Source organism: Mus caroli, unplaced genomic scaffold (assembly GCF_978045245.1).
Source record: "Mus caroli unplaced genomic scaffold, Mus_caroli_1 scaffold_2, whole genome shotgun sequence".
Taxonomy (NCBI): domain Eukaryota; kingdom Metazoa; phylum Chordata; class Mammalia; order Rodentia; family Muridae; genus Mus; species Mus caroli.
In genome coordinates this window covers 53,514,372-53,535,918 of record NW_028227257.1, presented here as the reverse complement: position 1 = coordinate 53,535,918, position 21,547 = coordinate 53,514,372, and the positions used below count along the sequence as shown (strand labels likewise).

Sequence of the window (21,547 nt, the reverse complement as noted above, 5' to 3'; positions counted from 1 at the left end):
CTTAACATAAAGCCCTGACCCACCTCCCACCCCACCAGACCCAGATTCAAATGCCAGTTTTACATTTTTACAGTTTTACATGGGAGTGGGCTCAGCAATGTGAGTTTTAATAAGCCTTCCCACTGGGTCATACACAGGCTCAAATCTGAGAAGGGCTGGCTCAGCATAGCACAATTGCCTGTGCCTTGAAATCACCTGGGGACATGTTAACCCTTTTAGAATCTAGTGAGTTTACAGTGGTCTTCCAAATTGCTGTACATTAGCATCACCTAGAGTACCTAACACCCTCCCTAAAGCCCAAGGCCACCTCCATAACAACTAGCCCAGTATTTCTGGGAAAGGAAGGCAGGAATCAGTCTTCTTTTAAGATTTATTTCCGGCTGGGCATGGTGGCGCACATCTTTAATCCCAGCACTTGGGAGGCAGAGGCAGGTGGATTTATGAGTTCGAGGCCAGCCTGGTCTACAGAGTGAGTTCCAGGACAGCCAGGGCTACACAGAGAAACCCTGTCTCGAAAAAACCAAAAAAAAAAAAAAAAAAAGATTTATTTCCTTTATTTCTGTCTGTCTGTCTGTGTCTGTTTCTGAGTATGTAAGTTCATGTGCCCGAGGAAGCCAGGGGCATTTGGTCCCCTGGAGCTTGGGTTATAGGCAGTTGTAGACCTCCTGACATGGGTACTGGGAATTGAACTCTTGTCTTCTACATTGAAAGTGTGTATCCAGCCCCACACTGGAATCACTGAGCCTTGTTGCTGTTTTGTCTTTTTTAAGATGCCTGAGTTTATAAATGACAGCACTTCTGCCTCCCTCACAAAGCTTTCCATGAGCACAGTGGAAGCCACAGAGTTACTTGAGAATTGATACTTTAAAAATACAAACTGCTGGTGTCTGCTTGGAGGCCCACGCCTTTAATTCCAGAACTTGGGAGTCTGAGGCCAGCCTGGTCTACAGAGTGAGTTCTAGGCCAGCCTGGGCTACATAGCAAGCCCCTGTCTCAAAGAGCAAGCTGCTTTCCTTGCTTGCTACCAAGGGATCCTTCAATTCTACTTTCTTGGAATTAAAATTTCCAGGGGCTGGAGAGATGGCTCAGCAATTAAGTGCACTAACCACTCTTTCAGAGGTCCTGAGTTCAATTCCCAGCAACCACATGGTGGCTCACAACCATTTGTAATGGGATCAGATGCCCTCTTCTGGTGTGTCTGAAGACAGCTACAGTGTCATGTTGTTTGTTTGTGTTTAATCTTCAGCCTTCTGAAAAGCAAGACGGGGCACAAGGATTGCACCTCTGACACAGTACCTGCTTTGTCATCAATGTTTTGTGTTTTGGCTGTCAATTAACACAGACTATGCTTTATTTTAGATATAAGCACAATTTATTTCTAAGTTGTTTTTCACATTACAAGCTTAACAACACGCCGCCCTCTCAGCCCCTTCTGTCACACAAGTGCCTGCAACCTCTGGAGCCTGCCCGCTTAAACTTCCCAGTTACAATCTGTTGTGGATCACGAAGACCCTGTGAGGTTATGATCAAAATAATGGGCTTGCTTCCCTCAAGATGCACACACACATAATAAGCACACAAACTGCACGCAATTTCGAGGGGTTCCCCAACTCCCTGAAGCACACGCACCCTTGCATTCTGATTGAGGACTCCCTTCTACACCATGGCCTGCAGGGGGCAGCACGGTAGCTGGCAAGCACACTGAGAACTGCGTTCAGGAAAGCTGGGGACGCTGTAGAACTTGATCAGCTTTTTGAAGGCACCTTTCTTCATCATCATCATTTCTTCTGAGAACCCGGAAAAGATTCTGGCCCGGAAGGAGCCCCCATTCTTCAGTGAAGCATCTGCGGGGAGTGACTTCTGGGCACTCATAGACACACTGTTGCAGCTGAGGGACCGTGTTGTCTTCTTCCTGTTCTGTACCGACAAGTAACTGAACAGAAAGGACGACAGCTTGTGTTTGGTGGTGTTGGGGGCCTCTTCCAAGAAGCAATCATCAAAGGGATCCAGCATCGTTTCCAGATCACAGCCACCTTCCCTTCTCGCCAGACTGGCTCCTGGCTGCTTGATGATCTTCCGGGCCTGTGCTGGGTCATCTCCTCCCTCGTTGACTAACTCCAGGGATAGCCCTCTGGTCACCGGCGGTGGCGGGATGAGGTTCTTGGCCCGAGGGCTCGGCTGGGAAGTGCAGTGCTGGCTCAGGACAAGGTTAGCAGCCTCTTGGATGAGGTGCCAATCTCTCAGGATGTCCTCCTTGGTGGTAAACTGGGACGTCACAGTGAAACGGATGATCAGCTTGTCTTGGATAGTAGCCCGGATGAGAAAGAGCTGGCCAGCTTTGGCTATTTCCTTTAACACACTTTCTGTGAGACAATTAGGACCCTATAAGAAGAACAAAAATAGTTGGATCCTACATTACGCTGCTTGTAAGGGCTCCATGAAGCCCAGCATTTACTGGTCTGAAAGACTCAGTACCCCCTCAACTCTGGAGTAGAAGCATCCTTCTCCGGGAGCCATGCAAGACCACAGTACCTTCAGACGGAAAACCACCAAACCAAGGTGCCTCTTAGCAGGAATTTCGAAGGAAGGGTCGCTTCTGACCAGAGATTCAAAGTATTTAGCCATTTCTGTGCCCTGGAGTTGTAAACATAAAGAACACTGTGGTTAACAGGCCAAAACCAAATTGCATCTTTGATACTGTTCAACAACTTTAGACCAGAGACACGGACAAATTCTGAGACCTGTGTGGTTTCTGCCTGCCTGTCTTCCCTATTTGATCTCGCTCATATTCAAGCTGACAAACCTCTACTTCTGTCTCATCTCTGTCACTTCACACCCACCCAGAGACCTTGTGTCTCAAAATCCTCTTTCAACTTAGCTCCAGAACTCAAAAGACAAGTGCTTTATAACTCGGCACTCAGTCTCCGGTTCTGACTTCTCAGCTTCCGCGTCGGCAAAGGGAGCCAGCAAGGGCCCAACTCAGCGCCCAAAGGGAAGCAGAGGAGGCTGTGTGCAGCCTGAGCCATAACTCTGCCTCACCTCGTGGAGCTCATCGCACTCTGTGGCTCAAAGGTCCCTCCGTGTCCCTGACTCTTCACGGGGAGCCTGTATTCTATGTAGCACTACCACCTACGCCACGGTTAATAGGTTCAGAGTTTCTTCTTGGAATGGCGAAATGTTCTGGGAAGAGCAATACTCACTTATTCAATATAGGTAATATTCACATTACATTGTACACTAAAACACAGTTTTTTTTAATATGGTGTGTATATTTATCATGGAAAAATTAAAGATTTCAGACTGAAATAAAGAAAATATCAGCTGGGCGGTGGTGGCACACGCCTTTAATCCCAGCACTCGGGAGGCAGTGGCAGGCGGATTTCTGAGTTAGAGGCCAGCCTGGTCTACAGAGTGAGTTCCAGGACAGCCAGGGCTATGCAGAGAAACCCTGCCTCGAAAAACCAAAAAAAAAAAAAAAAAAAAAAAAGACTGGAGAGATGACTCAGCAACCACCATCTGACAGTTAAGAGCACCAACTGCTCTTCCAGAGGTCCTGAGTTCAATTCCCAGCAACCACATGGTGGCTCACAACCATTTGTAATTGAATCTAGTTCTTTCTTCTGGTGTGTCTAAGACAGCTACAGTGTACTCATATACATAAAATAAATTTTAAAAATAAATCTTTTAAAAAACTAAAGATTTCATAGCATATTGATCTTTTATAAAGTTTTTATGAACTTTTAAATTTTCCTGTGGTTCTCTTGAGCTTTACACTTACATAGAATGCTTGAATAAAGGACAGGGCTGTGGCTCAACTGGCAATCCACTAGCCTACCTTGCACAAAATGCTCAGTTCAATCAACAACTGAATAAAGTTAGACATGGGGAGGTTTCAGTAGGAGGATCAGAGGAAGTTCAAGGTTGCCAGGAATGATGATATTTAAGTCTTTAATGCCAGCACTCGAGAGGGGAGCCTTGAGTTCCAGACTAGCAAGAACAACATAATGAGACCTGGGGGTGGGGGGGGGGGGTGAGTAAGTGACAGACACAGCACATGATAGGGCTAGAGATTCCAGTCTGAGACTCTCATACACTCTCTGCTAAGTGAATTAATTTTAAAAGATTTATTTAATGTATGTGAGTGCTCTGACTGCATGTACACCTACATGCCAGAAGAGGGCATCAGATCCCATTACAGATGGTGGTGAGCCACCATGTGGTTGCTGGAAATTGAACTCAGGACCTCTGGAAGAGCAGTCAGTGCTCTTAACTGCTGAGCCATCTCTCCAGCCCCGCTAAGTGATTTTTTGTATGGGCTGGAACTCCCACTTGAGATTCCGTTTTAGAAGAAGACAGAGCTTCAGGTGTCTTCCTTGACCATGAAGAGGCGGTACCATTTGAACCAACCTCTATCTGCTCCTCTATCTGCTTCTCTCTCTCTCTACAGTCAATTTCAAGCTCTTACCACCACCTCATGAACTTTTTCTTTTCTTTGAGAAAGGCTCTCTCTCATGGATCCTAGACTGGCTCAAAGTTACAATGTAGCCAAGGACGACCTTGTACCATTGATCCTTCTGCCTCCACCACCCCCCCCCCAACACACACACACACAGTGGAAGTACCCGAATGCACCTCCAGGAGAAGGTTGAGCAATACTAGGGGGTCAAACAGTGGCTTTGTGCATGGGGAGTAAACAGTGTACCAATGGAGCTACGTCCCCACTTGATCCCTAAGAAGTTCTTCATGTACAAGTCCAGGCCGTGTCCGGGAAAAGCATACTAACAGTTCTCCTGGCCTTTATGTGCCCATGCCCCATTTCTAACCTGGTTATGATTCTCCCTTATAACTCCTTTCCTCTGGGCCCATTTTCACCACCTGCCCTGTCAAAATTCTCCATGTCTCACTCACATGTCCCACAATGTCCCCTCAGAGCCCGCCTTCGTCAGCATCCTCACTCTCTAGAATCCAAGGGAGGGTGATTCTCCCAAGGCTTGGGCGGCAGAAAGTAGATCTCCCAGTTAATAAGACATTCTCCTCCTGCCCTATTCTCTTCCCTCCTATGAGGCAAGCTGTGTATGAGACAGAGCAGAGGCCAGGGGAGAGGAAGACACAATTACAGGTAGGGTGGTCACTACAGACCCCACCTAGAAGGTGAAGAGCAGGTGTGACTGGGTTGACACACCATTCACCAGGGAGCCATTTGAGTGCTCAGTTCTCAAAGACAACAACAGGAAAGGTGAGACTCTCAGGAAATCGGTGGAACAAGGGATGTCAGAACAGAGGAAGTTGTACTTAGTGGTGACTGTTTAGAAAATAAACAGTGTGAACTACAAATCACAGACAGTCCACTGGGACTATGTGGAGCTCAGCGCTCGTCTACATAAGCAACAGTCAAGTCCCAGAAGCCCCTCTGTGCGCCCTACCACTGAGCCACACACCAAGGATCCCCTGGGCAGATTTGTAAAACCGAAGCAAAGTCTTCCTTCCCATGGAAAACGCAAAGCATCATGGACTTAGTCCCATGGCTCTCACGCAACATACATGTCGGACATGTGCTTGAAGATTCTTCACCCCGAAGGACCGAATCACAAACCACAGCTTAATGGAGCGAAAGCGCCGGCTCAAGGGGATCTGCCAATGCTAGAAACAAATAACACATAGCTCATGGTTAGAAGCAACGTGCCCACTCCCTCGGGCACTCCTAGCATTATGTGTTGCCTGCAGAGCACTCCTGGGATTCCCCTGGTGTCGCCATGACTCCCAAAGCTGTTGCTAAGGAGCAAACCAAGACAAGCTTATCTGGGCAGCACTAACGGTTCCAAGCCTGTGACCTGGAACCGAGCGTGACCTCTTGCAAACTGCTGTTTTAAGTATTTCATCCCAGCCTAGAAACTCCTAGAAGTTCCTTGACTAGCAGAAATTAAAGTTCGATGTCTGTTCTTCTCAACATGGGTGTGGCTTTAGGATGGTGATTAAGAGCTTGGACCCTGGGGCCCCTGGGTTTCCCTTTAGCTCTGCCCTGGCTCCTTACCCTGTGTGACTTTGACAGGGCCACCTCATGGGCAGATCAATGGCATAGGACAAAAGGTGCTTTCCAGGAAAGTGGCTTGGGGACAATGCAAAACCTCAGAGAAAGTTGTCCAGGCAGTGTAGGCTGTTTAGATGATAAACCGGTGAGCTAGGAATCACATGTGTGTCTCTGTCTGGCACCAAGATGGTCCGTCCTTACTTAATCTTGCTGCCACCTACTGGCTTTAGCTTTCACCTGTGAGATTCCTGTGGCCTCAGATGCACCATCCAAGCTTTCGGACTGCACAGGAACCCCTGCCTCAGAGTGAACTGATACCTGTCCTGGTACCAAATTCAACAGAGCTTAAAGTTCAAAGCTGCAGTTACCATAGATTCTGAAAATTCCCAATCCTAGTGCTCAGGTCTGAAAACAGAGCAAACGGTTTGCGTGTCACTTGCAGTTGTTCTAACAAGCAATGTGACTTCTCCTAAGCTTTCCCCTCAAATGTCAGAAAACCTCCGCCACAATTTCTGCTCTCTAAAAATATCCATCTCGTTGAACACTCCTCTGCCTCTCTCCATGGAGTTGCCAAAACTTTACTGATGTCCCCATCTTTATGCTTCACTGTGGTCTCCCAGAGCAGACACGGCTGACTTATTACTCCACTATCAAGGACAATAGGTTTCCCTTGCACTAAACTCTCAGGCATGATGGTGCATGCCTTTAATCCCAGCACTGGAGAGGCAGAAGCAGGCAGACCTGCTGAGTTCAAGGACAGCCTGGTCTACATGTGGAGTGGAGTTCCAACCAGGAGGGGGAGGGTGGAGACGAGAGAGAGAGAGAGAGAGAGAGAGAGAGAGAGAGAGAGAGAGAGAGAGAGAGAGAGAGAGAGAGAGAGAGAGAGAGAGAGAGAGAGACTTTTGTCAGCCAGCAGAGGGCATCAAAACCTTAGGAAAGGACGGAACCTCTGCCGCAGCCTGCTTAGCGTCCCCTATAAAATGTCCCGGTTAATAGATGATTATGGTAAACTGACCACCTGGTTGGAGAGGGGCAGGGAGCATCTCAGCTGTGCTCTCCTCTGATCTCTGCTTGATCTCTATCCCGTTCTTCTCACTCTGCTAAAACCAAACCATGTGGGTCCCGAGACTGCCTTAACCAATGTCTGCTGTTCAGCTCCTAAAGACCGGCATGGGACTCCCTTCACAGCAGATGTCTCCTAGCATCCTCTGTGTCTTCCCCAAGGCTTTCTGGATCTCCCTGCTGTTGGTGCTCTCTGCCATTGGAGAGGTATAGAATGAAGTGGAGGGGAGCTTCGCTGACAACGGGTCCTGATTCCGGAGGCTCCCTCCCCCAAGCTAAGCACCTGGGACAATGTAATGCTTCCAGATCCTGGGGGGGGGGGGGGCTAGGCTTCTACTCAAACTGTAGCCCCTTGGGGGCAAAGAAGCTTGGAGCAGCTACAAGGACCTTGGTATTAGGATAAAGAGAGCAGCCTCGTTGCTCTAGAAGTGTCTTCATTCGCCTGGAAATGAAGTCCACTAGATTCCACAGCGGTGTCATGATGGAAGCTTCCCAAAGCATCAAAGAAAGACATTCCCAGAGATTCAGCTGTTTCTTAGAAAACATCATTAGTGGCTCTCAGACCACGTGGGGGCTTAACTGAGCCATGAATCTACTTTAAGATAGACTCCCAGGAGCTGCTAGAATCACAAACATAACAGGGCTTTAAGGACACAGCAGTGCTCAGTGGGTAGAATGCCTGCTTAGCAAGAAGAGGCCCTGATTTGATCCACAACACTGTATAAACTGGGCACGGGCAGCGTACACCTATGATCCTAGCATTGGGAGGCGGAATCAGGATCAGAACTTCTGAGTCCAACTAAACTCCTAGAATCTCGTGGTAGGCATCACTTCATAGTCAGGATTGACTGGCAGCGTTAGAATTTAATTTTTTTTTTTTTTGAATACCCATGGGAAAGGCAAGAGAGGCATCCACCTTTATTCTCCTATAGAAGGTCTCCTCCCACCCCAACACTGTAAGCTTACTATTTGCAACTTGAAAGCCTTCCTAAACCTCCAGAAATTGTCTTCACGGGAGAATCATCAGTTTAATCAAGCAATAACGGCACTAGTGTATAGAACTAAGTGAGAGGAAACTTGGTTGTCCAGGGAGAAAGGCAAACCAGTTCTCCACCAAGATGGCCGGGTTACACTGTCCTTGTATGGCTGTATTAATTATTCCATTCTCACGGTGGGCTTAGAATGCAGAACTGTTCGTGTCTCTGTTCACACAGAGAAAAAGCTAGACAGAATCCAAGATGCTCGTCTAGGATCAGTCAGGCCATTCTGAGGAGAAGCATGGCTTCAAGCTTCTGACCTTGGCGCTTCTGTTTGGCCATGTCGCAATAGCAAGCTTAAATGACGACATTTTTAGCACTTTGTGCATGCTATTTGTTGTGCAATTGCCACCCAGACATACATGGTGCTAAGTGATTGACGTGTGTGTTCCCATCAAAACCTCAGAGCCCCTGTGAAGTCAGTGCCATGTTCCCAGGGACTTTCAATGGTTTCCCAGATGACCACGGATGAATGGAATTCTGAGCCATGCTCACTGGGTTCGTCCTTCAGACCTTTCACTAGCTGAGTGATGTGTGACACACTCGTGGACATCCCAATCTCACCTAAAAGGCTCATCTTCAACTGAAGAGCCAATATGAAGAGCCTGCTGCTGAAACCCTAAGCCCAGAGGAGCTAAGAGGTACAGCCAGAGCTCTGCAGAGGGTGCCAGCATCTCAGCCTCCCGACAGAGCTCCTGCATGGCCATGATGTCCCAACATTGCTCCTGCATGGTCTATGATGTCAAGGAGAGTGATGTGAAGGCAATTTAATAAAAGCCTCTATCCCACCAGAGGAAATCATCTACACTCTCCTGCTGAGCAGAAAGCGACAGACAGACAGACAGACAGACAAATGATAGATCTCCAAAGATGCTAAAAGGAGTTAAAGGATCTTTCTGTGACAGAGAGAACACTTCTGGGAAGAAAACAAGCCAAAAAGACTCAGAATTGTGATTTTTCTAGTTTTGTTTGTTTGGTGGTGGTGGTGGTGGTTTTTGGTTTTTTGTTTTTGTTTTTTTACATTTTCTGGATTTCATTCTGTGTGCTCGTGCACAACTTGAAATCACGTTTCCAGTGGGAAACTATGTGATGAACACATAGAGTGCTGCTCCTGAAGGCAGAAGCCATGCAAAACCTCAGGGGCCAGTCCACAGCCCCTGTCTTAGAAGCCACGAGCCACCCACTCCTGGGAACTCACCATGAAGTCTGTGGCTGCACCAGAGTTGGCATGTCTGAGGTAGATGGGGTTCACACTGAAGGTCTGCTGCAGCTTGTACTTGTCCTTGACCCTGTGGATTGCCAAGTGGGCATTAGTGGCTGAGGTCTCCCTAAGGAAGCGAGGCATTTCCACATGTGGAGAGCTCAACTCACCAGAACCCAGTACAGTCAAAGTGGACCATCATCCACTTGGAAGGGTTAAAGGTGAAGGAGTCGGCGTACTCGATGCCCTCCAGGAACCCCCGGAGCTCAGGGCACAGAAAGGCTGTGCCTGCATAAGCAGCATCGACGTGGAGCCACAGTCCCTCACTGGCACCTGAGAAAGCAAATGCCATGTGCTATAGGGGAGCCATGGAAGGGCTACTACTAGCCAGCCAAAAGGCACTGCCCTCCTAGCCAACACCACTGCAGGCTGCAGCGAGATCTGGGAAGATGGCATACTTTGCTAGTCAGCAAGGGTTTTGGAGACGAGGTGACAGGGCGTTGGTATAAGGAAGTGAAACTGAATCAGGCATTGTTGCCTCACTGGGCAGAAGACCATTACATCCTTGGCCTCAACCTGGAACATCCTAGCACAAAATCCAACTGCTTTACAGCCCAGAAAGTGACATCAGTGCACCTAACACAGCACTTAGAAAGATGCCTGTCCTTGGTGGGCATATCACCAGGAAGTTAAGCAATTACGTACAGGTGTCTCATCCGTCCTGTGGTTTCCCTTGATCTGCCCCTTCCCTTTCCAGAAGCAGAAGTAAATATGTCACTGAGTGTCACCCATTGCAACATTACACGTGAGATAATGTGAAAGCTTGAAACTCTTCTATAGCGTGGCTATCCCATGTCCTCGAAAGGCTCATGTGTAAGTTTGTTCCACAGGGTGGCCATACTAAGGGTGAAACCTGCAAAAGGTGGAGCCTATCAAGAGATCCAACATACACCCACATTGTGCCTCACTCAGGGCCCCAAACGTGATGGGGTCAAGTGATTATAGACAGTGCAAGCCAAAGTGAAGTGTGTCTCTTTCCAGTTTCATTATCTAAGGTATGTGTTACAGAATGGAGAGCTGACTGGTACTTCCAAGGACGTAGTGGAAAATACAGGATTTCTGGCTTTTATCTCACCACTAGGAAAAGCCCAATGGCCTCTACTGCTGGGTAGTGACTCTCATGACCTTTGGCATTTTCCCTCCCTCCCTCCCTCGCCACCAAATTGACTGAAGAAAATAATTCAGTGAAGCTGGTTCCAAGTTCTTGTACTGGCAAATATTTCAAATGTTATTCCTTATCTTCCTAGCCCATAATGACAGATACTTACAGATGGGCCCCAGTTCTGACAGCCTGTCAAATGCACAGACTCCAGTGGTCCCTAACGTTGCACAGACCTAGAGAAATAATGAAGGTTCACATGACACAGCAACCTATGTACAAACACATGTACATTTAAAATGAAAGTTTCGTTGGGTGATCGGGTGTGGTGGTGCCCATCTTTAATCCCAGCACTCAGAAGGCAGAGGCAGATAGGTCTCTGTGAGTTTAGGCCTACATAGTGAGACCCAATCCAAAAAGAAGAAGAAGAAGAAGGAGGAGGAGGAGGAGGAGGAGGAGGAGGAGGAGGAGGAGGAGGAGGAGGAGGAGGAGGAGAAGAAGAAGAAGAAGAAGAAGAAGAAGAAGAAGAAGAAGAAGAAGAAGGAGGAGGAGGAGGAGGAGGAGGAGGAGGAGGAGGAGGAAGAGAAGGAGAAGGAGAAGAAGAAGAAGAAGAAGAAGAAGAAGAAGAAGAAGAAGAAGAAGGAGGAGGAGGAGGAGGAGGAGGAGGAGGAGGAGGAGGAGGAGGAGGGAGGAGGAGGGAGGAGGAGGAGGAGGAGGAGAAGGAGAAGGAGAAGGAGAAGAAGAAGAAGAAGAAGAAGAAGAAGAAGAAGAAGAAGAAGAAGAAGAAGAAGAAGAAGAAGAAAAGGAAGGAAGGAAGGAAGGAAGGAAGGAAGGAAAGAAAGAAAGAAAGAAAGAAAGAAAGAAAGAAAGAAAGAAAGAAAGAAAGAAAGAAAGAAAGAAAGAAAGAAAGGGGGAGGGAGGGAGAAAGAGAGAAAGGAAGGGAAGGAGAGAAAGAGAGAAAGAAAGGAGAGAAAGAGAGAGAGAGGAAGGAAGAAAGGAAGGAAGGAAGGAAGGAAGGAAGGAAGGAAGGAAGGAAGGAAGGAAGGAAGGAAGGCAGGCAGGCTACCTCATAATCTGTAAAACACTAAATTTAAGGCTTGTTCTGCTTCCATTTGCAGCACATCACTTACCAGGATTCTGTCAAAATTCCTTAGTTGCTAATATCCATGTCCTAGCACACTAATTTTTGTTTTGTTTTTTGAGACAGGGTTTCTCTGTGTAGCCCTGACTGTTCCGGAACTCACTCTGTAGACCAGGATGGCCTCAAACTCAAAAGTCCGCCTGCCTCTGCCTCCCAAGTGCTAGGATTAAAGGCGTGCACCAACACTGCCCAGCTTCTAGCCCACTAATCTTAAAGATGCAATCTGACTTACAAACACAGGCACCAAGCCCTGTTGCTTGTCTTCCTCAATGGCTTTCTGGAGAGCTTCTCCTCGGAGTGAGAAGTTGTCGTCCACAGGTAGAAATCTGATCTTCACAAGGGAAATCAAGCCAGCCTTCTCCACTGAAGAGTGAGCCTACATGGGCCAAGGAAAACAGTTGGCAAGGGGTGGCCGCGAGATAAGCGTGTCCGGGAACGCCCAAAGACCAAGACTGAAGGAATCTAATACCTTAATGAAACTAGTATTCATTATGGTTTCTGAAATCAACCCTCAGGCTCAAACTTCCCAGAAACCCAGGATTCACAGGTACAGATGAGAATTACACAAGTGCTAAGACCCCTAAGGCCAAGCCCTGGCATAAGGGTGTGGCCTCTATCAAGCAACTTACCTGATCAGAGGTGTAGGCAACAAGACGAGCGTTCAGGGAGGACTCATTAGCATCGGGCTCGCACGCTTTCATTGCTAGGATTTTGTTCTTCCTTGCTGCCAGCAGGGCAATTAAAGTGGATTCGCTGACAGTGCTCTGTAGTGGAAAGGGATTGCTAATCGTGCCAGTCTCTCTAGGTTCTGTTCCCTGGGATTGGTCGTGTGTGTGTGTGTGTGTGTGTGTGTGTGTGTGTGTGTGTGTGTACCTGTGTCTGTATCTGTGTGTATCTCCGGGTGTGCCTCCCTGTGTGTGGTCACTATTAGTAAGGAAGTGGGACACTCCTTCCCAAAGGGCCTCCTTCCTCCCTGACCCACATGCCTATTCTGTATTCTGAAAGTAAGTTTTCACCAATGACAACACCTCTCAGAGTGACTACAGAAACAAGAAAAGGAATGTTCCAGAAGCAACCAAGAGAAATTCCCATTTCTTGCAGCTATGCTTGAATTGAAAAGAAAAAACAAACTTGGGGCCAGAAGCACATCTTAATAGTAGAGCTCCTATTTAGCCCCCTTGCAGGCTTGTGTTTGATGCCCAGCACAAATAGAATGAACGAGGAAAAGATGGGGAGGGAGAAGACAAGAGAAGAGAGGAGGAGAGACCTTTGGTTTTTCCAGGGTGAAACCAAGTTTGAGCCCACTAGAACACTCAAGAGAGAGTGCTGGCTTGTGCAAGTGGCTGGTGATTTAATCTGGTTTTGTTTTCAATAGCTCTTGTCAACATGGGCTGATGTTGTCCCTCTGGAAACTCATTTCTATCTACCAAACAAAAAGTATCCACAGTAAGACAAGATAGAATGAGATTATTTTCTCCAGACATAATTGTGTAGTCTTGAAAGACATGTCAGCGGTGTCTCAGGAATCTCGGACTTCACCCACACAGGGCTTACTTCTGAAACTATTCAGGTGAACTAGAGCTGACAGAATTGGCTAGAAAGCCAGGTGAACACTGCCATGGGCAGTAGAATAGACCAGACCCCCAGAATAGTCAGTGGTTGAACATCACTTAATAACAAGGAAGAAAGATTAGTAATAATCTCATCTCCCCTCTGTACCACAATCCATAGTTTAGAGAATACTTCCTGTCCTGCTCGATCCTCAAACACCTGTGAGAGGGCTGTCTTGCCACTACAGATGAGGAGATGATGTTCAGAAGGTTGTAGGAATAGCTTAAACTCAGATAACCAATGAAAGCAGGGGAAAGCATGATTTGCATTCAGACACTCCTGCGTTAGATTCTTCTTTCTCCCACCTAGCAACTGTTATTTAAGCTCTCTGCGCTTCATGGAGATCTTAAGGTCACTGAGATGCTGCTGTGTACCTACAGGGGCACTGAGAAGATCCAATGATGAGCAAGATCGCCAGCCAGGCGCCGTGGCATACACCTGTAACCTCAGTGCACAGAAAGATGATGAAGGAGATTGCTGTGAGTTGGGGGGTCAACCTGGGCTACATAGTGAATCCTGGTCTACAGGAAGAGCCCCTGATTCAAAGGACAACAAAGAGAAAAGGTGAAGCAAGGTTGTATACAATAGATACTGTGTATTTTTCCAACTATATCCCAAGTTCTGCTCACAGGAAGTCTGCAACATGAACAAACTCAGCTTCCTCACAGGGGTCTGATCGAATCTCTCACCGTGAGAATCGGGATGGAATTCATTTTGGTCAGAGGGTATGAGCAATGAAGCTCTTCCCATAACTGGCTCTGAGACAACAGAGGAGGAGACTTGTCAGACTGTAAACTCTGAAACCTGAACCAAGGACCACTGGACCCCCCCTCCCAATCATCAGATGCTCAATCTATCTATTTCGAATAAGGGAATGTGGTGAAGACAGGGGCATAAGTGAACTGGCAGCTGAAGGAAGTGTGGTGGCTGTGGCTGAGGTGAAGGCTACACGGACTGGGCAGGATGTGGTGGCGATGACAGTGGTGGTGGGGTGACGTAAGGACACTCCGTGCAAGATGGGAGAATTGTGGGGAAGGATTCGCCTTTGCTTTCTGAGCTCATCATGACTCTGTGTGAGATGGAAGGTTGTCATCACAGGTACCTGTAAGACACCTCCCCCTCGGCTGCTGGGATGGTGGTGCAGGAAGTACTCCGGGAGCCCCAGCATCTTCGCCAGCCAGTCCATGATGTTCATCTCCAGCTCTGTGCAAGCTGGGCTAGATGCCTGAAAGAAGGGAAGGATGTTCATTGCACTGAGATGCCCCCCCACCAGCTCCAGGAATGCCTAGGTGGCTGTCTCAACATCAATGAGAACTTCTGCAGAGGAGGAGTCAAGCTCGGGGGTCCAGGATGCACACACCCACTCCACATGTGCTACCCTCCTCTGTCAAAAAGGGAAAGGATGAGGACTTTGGATCCAGGCTGTCCTCAATGAGGCCAGAGAAACAACCCAAAAATGATTGGCTTGAGTTTGGCTTCAAGTCCCTAAAATGCCCTGCTGATATTCTAAAGCCCAAGGGAAGCGTTTACTAAGAGATTTCTGTTTTCTTCCCCACGATAACAGCTGGAGTCAGACCCTCCCCAACCTCCCACTCACTGCCTAGGTTCAAGCTTAAGAGATAAAGGATGTTCCGTGAGGCTTCTGGCACTGCTCAGAGCAGAGTAGAGCTTAAGAGAAATTCCAGAGCATATCTCTAACTCTTCAGAGAGTTACAAGAGTCCAGGGGAAGCCATAACCCAAGAGATGTCAAAGTGCCCCATCAAGGTCACAAACTGTACCAGATCTCTGCTCAAATCTCATCGAAGTTTAGGAAGATAAACCACTTAAACCTCAATTTCCTCATCTATAAAATGGGAACAGTACTCGTGAGTCTATAGGATTAGATGAGATAATGTATATAAAGACTAGGTTTTATTGTCAATTAATATACATTATTAATTGAATAATTAGACACCCTCTCCCTTCAGAGATAAAGAACAGAATGCATCCTCTGCCCTGAAATGGTCCTCCCTGCTATGTTCCCAGGTATCGGTGGTTAGAGACATTTCTACTCACCCACGTGAATCCTAAGCAGTTAATGGCATCGGCCAGCATGTCTCCTAGCAGGGATGGCCACGAGGTAAGAGCAGGATAGTAGGCGTGCATGTGGGGACTCTGCCAGTGAACCACCTAGAGACAGAACACACACATGCCACACATAGTTGGTACCAGGTGGCACGTCCAGAAAGCCCTCTCTTCCTCTAGAGAACCTCTGGACCAAAAGAAACAACTGTAAAAGTAGAGAAGACACTTTCAGACAGGCAAGTAACAGACGCATAAGAATAAGGCCTTTGTAACTATTTTTCCTCTCCACATATCCTGGACTGAGCTAGCTCATCAGTAGAGGGCGCTTGTTCATGTCAAAAAAGGAACTAGGAAAAGTGACAGTAACATGGGTGTGGGGCTCTCATATTAGCCCCACACTGATTCCCTGCCAAAAATAAAAAGGAAACAGAAACTGTACAGTCTGAAGGGAAAACGGGCGTTTCCTCTCAGCTCTTGCCAAAGCTTCTATTGTTTTTTGGATCGCTGAGGTCTCTGGGAAGAAAGCTCCTAGTGCACACCAGTTAGACATCCTAAACTCCCCCAGGCCTCCAGTGTCCTCAGGAGAGGTAGGAACAAAGAAGAGATACTAGACCGGGAGTACGGGAGGCAAACTCAAGGCTAACCCTGAGCCCAGAGTCAGAGATAACAGGAAGGAGCTGGGGAGGGCCTTCCGACAAGGGACCACACACACTCAGTTGTTCATGTGTACAGTGATGACCCGTCTCACCAGGCTGTCCTGCTTTCACCTGCCTTTGCCTCTGAGTGAAGCTGTGTCTTCTGACTCCGTGTGAAGACATGGCTCTCCACAACCCGTTTCTTCATGGGTCCTCCCTCAGTTCCTAGAGCCCACATTGATCCCTGAACTTGAGCAACACTGAGTCTGAAAGTTTCCCCTACTGACAGCTCTCTAGAGAGCATCTAAGAGCACCCTCCGGTTCTGTGTGAGCCAATTCTTGCCACCTTTATAGCTGAAACATTGTTTCACACAGTGCAGCAGGGGAGTTGGAGTGAAGCCCCCCAAGGACACAGGATCCACTGCGACTTTTGCATTCAGTCCGCTCCTCAGTGGGAAGTTTGGGAACTTAAACTTCAAAGCCCCACCCATGTCTTCCTCAGTCAACTGTGAGATCAATTTTCAGTTTTTCTTTTTCTTGAGACAGGGTTTCTCTGTATAGCCCTGGCTGTCCTGGAACTCACTTTGTAGACCAGGCTGGCCTCAAACTCAGAAATCTGCCTGCCTCTGCCTCCCGAGTGCTGGGATTAAAGGCGTGCGCCACCACGCCCGGCTCCATTTTCAGTGTTTCTTAAAGGTCTCAAAATACGTATATACTTCAGACCTTCCTTTCGGATCAGAAACCACTCCTGTACCTCTCCATCATAAAATAAATCCCAGGACTGTTAAGTAGATGAACACAAATGAGAAACTGGTCATTTGTAAGGTGGTAATGTTAACCAGGAACTAACCCCTAGGTAACAGACACACCATATATCCAGACTTGGCTCTTAGTCAGCAAACCTCTTTCTTCAGTTCTCAACACTCAGGAAATCTGCAGGTGGTTCCAATATCTCCCACCTTCTCTGCTTTGTCGTTTTTCCTTCTCACAGCATCCCCGTGAGGTCCCAGCCTCATCCCTGTTCTACTGATGAGAGATGAATGGATGTGGCAGAGAGGTCACATCTCAGGGTTCCAAATATCATCTAAGTCCCAAGGCTGCCCGCTCCAGCCTCCACCCACACACCCAAGCAGAGTTGTAACCTGCCTTCCCTCCCTGGCTTTCTCTTGCTTCTCTCAGTCTCTTATATTCTTTCTTTTAAATTTTTATTGCCCCTCTCTCTAATTCTGTGTGTGTGTGTGGGGTGTGTGTGTGTGTGTGTGTGTGTGTGTGTGTGTGTGACTGTGTCTGTGTGTGTCTATGAATCTGTGCACCTGAGGGAGTCAGTTCTTTCCTCCTACCACATGGTCCCAGGGTTTGAACTCAGGTCTTCAGGCTTGCCAGTAAGGTCCTTTCCCCACTAAGCTTGCCTGTTTGCTTGTTGACCTGCCTGCCTGCTTGCTTGCTTGCTCTTTTGCTCTCGCTTTCTGGCCAAGCTTGGCATTAAACAGAATGAATTTTTTTTTCTTCTCAGTGTCTAGAAAATAAAGGGAAAACCATCCATTTTTAATAAGAATGCAAATGGCCAGCTGCTTCCGGGCTGACTTTTAGGGGCCAGGGGGACCTGGAAGATGAGATAGAAGATTGGGCCCTCATGCTCCCTGTGCATAGTGACCATATTTGGAATCGAGGGAAGGGCTCCCTACTCCCCCACCCCTATCCAGGCCTTATCAAGATGCGGTTATCAGAGCCGGGCGTGGTGGCGCACGCCTTTAATCCCAGCACTCGGGAGGCAGAGGCAGGCGGATTTCTGAGTTCGAGGCCAGCCTGGTCTACAAAGTGAGTTCCAGGACAGCCAGAGCTATACAGAGAAACCCTGTCTCGAAAAAAAAACCAAAAAAAAAAAAAAAAAAAAAAAAAAAGATGCGGTTATCAGTTCTGGTAAAATAATCAGACTTGATAATCCAAAAGACCCCTTATCAAAGCAGACATCCAGGAACGAGCATCCCTGGCCACACCCACCCAAAAAAAAAAAAACCCAACCAAACAAACAAACAAACAAAAAACAAAAAACCCAAAAAACGGTTGTGACTCCTTCCCGAGTCATCTGCGCTAACAGTTGTTCGCATCCCCTCTGATTACAGCTAGTCCCTGCTAAGGATGGCTTCACAGAATGAGATTGCTGAGATAATCCTATTGAGGTCTGGGCATAAAGCTATACTCATTCGGACAGTTTCCAAAGCTGCTTGTGAAACAGACTACACAGCAAACTTGTCCTGTTCTGAGTCCGAGCATTTTCTCATCCTGGCTTGTAGACACATCCATCGCACCTAAGGCCAAAGCTTTTGGGAGACTGATGAGGGCAAACCTCAAGTCAACAGTGGGTTTGTGGAATGGGTGTTGTCAGGGCCAGGCCCAGTTGTGAGGAGCCTAGTCACTTGCCATAGAGGTACCCAGGTATGGGGGTGGGGTGGGGTGGGATGGGGGACACAAAGCCGATGGGGTGAGATGGCTCAGGCTGAAATCCGGATCTGCCACACACAGGACCTGGGCCAACATAATCAACTTCTTGGGGCCTCAGTTTCCTTGCCTGTCAAATGGATCTAGGAGGATTAAATGGAACAGTTCATCTGTAGAGCAAGGAAGGGAACCAGGATGACGTTAGCAGAGTCACGCCAGCAGAATTTACTCATGCTGGTGATAAGAGAGCCCTCATAGCCCAGGGCAGTGAGTTCCAGCTCAAGTCTCATGTATCAGCCGGCACATCTGTTCCCTGCCCAAGCCACAGTCACCTCAGGCTGCTCTCTCCTCCTGGGACATATTAGTAATTCCAGAAAAGCTCTTTCCTGGCCCCAAGAAACAACTCCATCCCAGCCCTCCCTGGTAAGAATGGCACAGAGGACAGAGTGGCTGACGGGTTTGCAGCTACCTAGGCCTGGCAGCTAGGGTGCTCCTGGGGACTTGTATTCTCTGTTTTATTCTATCCATTCGGTAAGACTTCAGAGAGTGGAAAGGCAAGTCCCTGGCCCTATCTATTGAAATGTGGGCACTGTCTCTGATCTCTGCTCTCCTTGCTCTCCACAGTTGTCCCTTAAAACTAATCTTCATGTCTCTATGTATCTTATTACCGGACCACACTTCTGGCCTGGACTCCTCCCCACCAGCACTACAGGTCAGCACTGGCACAAGACACCCACTTCCAGGCAAAGCCATAGCCCTCTCATCCCAGAAGATGGGCTCTGGTGTCAGGAGATGAGGGGTGCATTGCCCTGCCACACTGAGTCAAGCAAGGGTTTCTTAGGATGGATGCATCCCTCCCTGTGTACCCTGGAATCTAGGATCACCCCTGCAGTTGCAATGTCTCACCCCAGGCATGATGACTCGTTCAATGTCCCCAAAGATGCTGTCCCAGCTGTCGGGTTCTTCAGGAGCACTCTCAGGTAGCTGGTCTCGCAGGTATCCAGGCTGCACATTTGGAGTCACCCGCCTCTCCCGCACAGTGCTCAGGTACTGGGAGATGTAATCCACCATCTCTCTCCCTGGACAGAAGCAGAGGAACCGGGTCACATTTCCTTGGCCTAGTCACACCTGTCCCTCTTAAACAGACTTGGTGAAAGGAGCTAGATTTATGGGCAGGAGCAGAACTGATCCCCAGTGCATCCTTGAGAGTAAGGGTGTGAGGGACTGATGGGAAGAACACCTGAGAGATCACATGAGCAAAGGGGAAAACCTGCAAAGCACAAAAAACGTTAGCACTGATGTGAAACAATCAATCCTTCTCCCTTTCCTGCCAGGATGTCCACTCAGTCATTGTTCTCTTCTCAGAGACAGAAGAGCTCTTAATTCTTTACCTTAAAGTCTCACAGAGGAGACTTGGTGGGTTTTTTTTTTTTTTTTGTAGCCCAAACTTGTTATACATTCACACACACACACACACACACACACACACACACACACACACACACACTGTTCTTTGTCAGCAGAGATGAAAGCTGCCATATCCAGCTCTACTAAAAGGAGAAAACATCTTACGAGACCCATTAAATCAGCACTCACTTGCCTTTATGGTACTTGGCAACATCTTCTGAGTGTGATGAAAACTATAAGTTTTTACACACACACACACAAATTTCTGAGGTACGTGGGACATACTTAAAGTACAACTAAGAGCCCAACCAAGAGCTTGTGACCAACCTGGACCCCAAGAGACCTGAGCCCCATGGCTCCCTGCTGCTGGCGCTCAGGGTTTGTCACACGGCTTCCACACTCAAATAGATACACCAAAAGAATGAAGACTAGTCAGGAAGGAAAGCAGTCATGTGAAGCCACCGCAGGTCAGTTGTTCTTTGACCCTTCAGAGGGGCTCTCTCATGGCCTCCCACCCTCTAGATGCACACCTACTGTGAGCAACCAGAAACCCTTCCCACTCCCCTTCTCCCTGCAAGGAGCAAAGGAGCAGAGAAGAAAAGGAGCCCGACTTATTCCCTCTACCTCAGCTTCTGCAAAGTCCCTACACACAGAACTGGGCCTAGACAAACTGAGGCACCAGAGAGCTTGACTCCTTCAGCCCACCACAGCCTTGGGCACCCAGCACTGAGTGGTGCCCAGTAGACATGAGAGAGTTAGCACTCATCCCCAGACAGTCTCATAGGAAAATGTGTCCCACTGCAGGATAGGGACCCGCACTCTCAACTAAGTGCACTGTTGAAAAGCCACATGATATGCTAATACACATCTGCCTATAAAGGTTGATAGGGAAGAAGAGAGAAAAGAGATTTAAAGCAGAATAGATATTTACTTACAGCCAAGAAGTTTCGTACACTGTGGCCCCTCTAGTGGAGATGAGACTATTACAAAATTACAAAGACATTCAAAATTCTCTGTTGTCACATAGGCTTCTAAAAGAACCTTTATTTTAAGTTGATGTGTATTTCAGTTAATACGTACTAAACAGAAGAAGCAGGACCAAAATCACCATGTCACAAGTCACTTTGTTGGATGCATCCTCATCTTCCTACAAATCCCCTTTAAGCACTTCCCTACCTCCCCTCTGTGGACAGCCAGGCCTGAAAACAGGGTACCTGGCTTTGCTTTCCCTGCAAGCTGGTATACAAGTGGGCACTTGGCGAATGTTTAAACATGAACACTAAAAGAATAAACTACTTTACACAGAGAAATGAATATTAAGAGAGTTTGGGCTACCAAACGCCTAAGTCTTTTTTTTTTTTTTTTCCTATTTCATAAGGCAATTGAGTGGATCACAAATACAGATAGTTTATTTTGTGGGCAGGTAGAAGGAAACAAAATGCAAGACACAGGCAGCAATCACAGAAGTAGGCACATGAGAGGCAGGGAATGAGGGACCTGTTAAAACTCTGATCTACATTCTGTTCAAGAGTTCAGGAGAAACACCGCTAAAGCCAAGCAGGCTCTCCTAAGGCAACTCAAACACTCACCTGCCCCCAACAGCAGGGAAGACCCACCTGTCACTCACCTCTAGCTCGGTAGTATTCACGGTATTCACAGGGCTCCATCATCTCCCTTGGATTGCTCCTCCTGGCAGACAGATAGAGGAGGCTGGAAGGCAGCTGTCAACAGGGCTTCTTAGTCACCTTTGTCTGTGCTGTGC

At 47.8% G+C, this 21,547-nt stretch overlaps 1 protein-coding gene across 1 annotated transcript; it reads right to left on the bottom strand.

The window, feature by feature from the left end:
• Positions 1–1,366: 1,366 nt before the first annotated feature.
• Hdc (histidine decarboxylase) lies at positions 1,367–21,547 on the bottom strand. The gene is made up of 12 exons (XM_021151581.2): positions 21,413–21,547; positions 19,285–19,457; positions 15,296–15,409; positions 14,342–14,464; positions 12,258–12,392; positions 11,861–12,004; positions 10,657–10,723; positions 9,499–9,661; positions 9,326–9,416; positions 5,542–5,640; positions 2,533–2,634; positions 1,367–2,382 (listed from the first exon to the last, which is right to left on the bottom strand). Exons 1-12 carry the CDS (start codon positions 21,453–21,455, stop codon positions 1,657–1,659), a joined length of 1,980 nt encoding a protein of 659 aa, XP_021007240.1. The 5' UTR covers positions 21,456–21,547; the 3' UTR covers positions 1,367–1,656.

Excerpts from the sequence above, each read along its gene's own strand:
- Hdc (XM_021151581.2), bottom strand. The coding sequence starts at position 21,455 with ATGATGGAGCCCTGTGAATACCGTGAATACTACCGAGCTAGAG. Across the intron at positions 14,465-15,295 it reads ACTGCTTAGGATTCACGTGG|GCATCTAGCCCAGCTTGCAC; the intron begins GTGAGTAGAAAT and ends CCCTTCTTTCAG. Across the intron at positions 10,724-11,860 it reads AGGGCTTGGTGCCTGTGTTT|GTCTGTGCAACGTTAGGGAC; the intron begins GTAAGTCAGATT and ends TTATTTCTCTAG.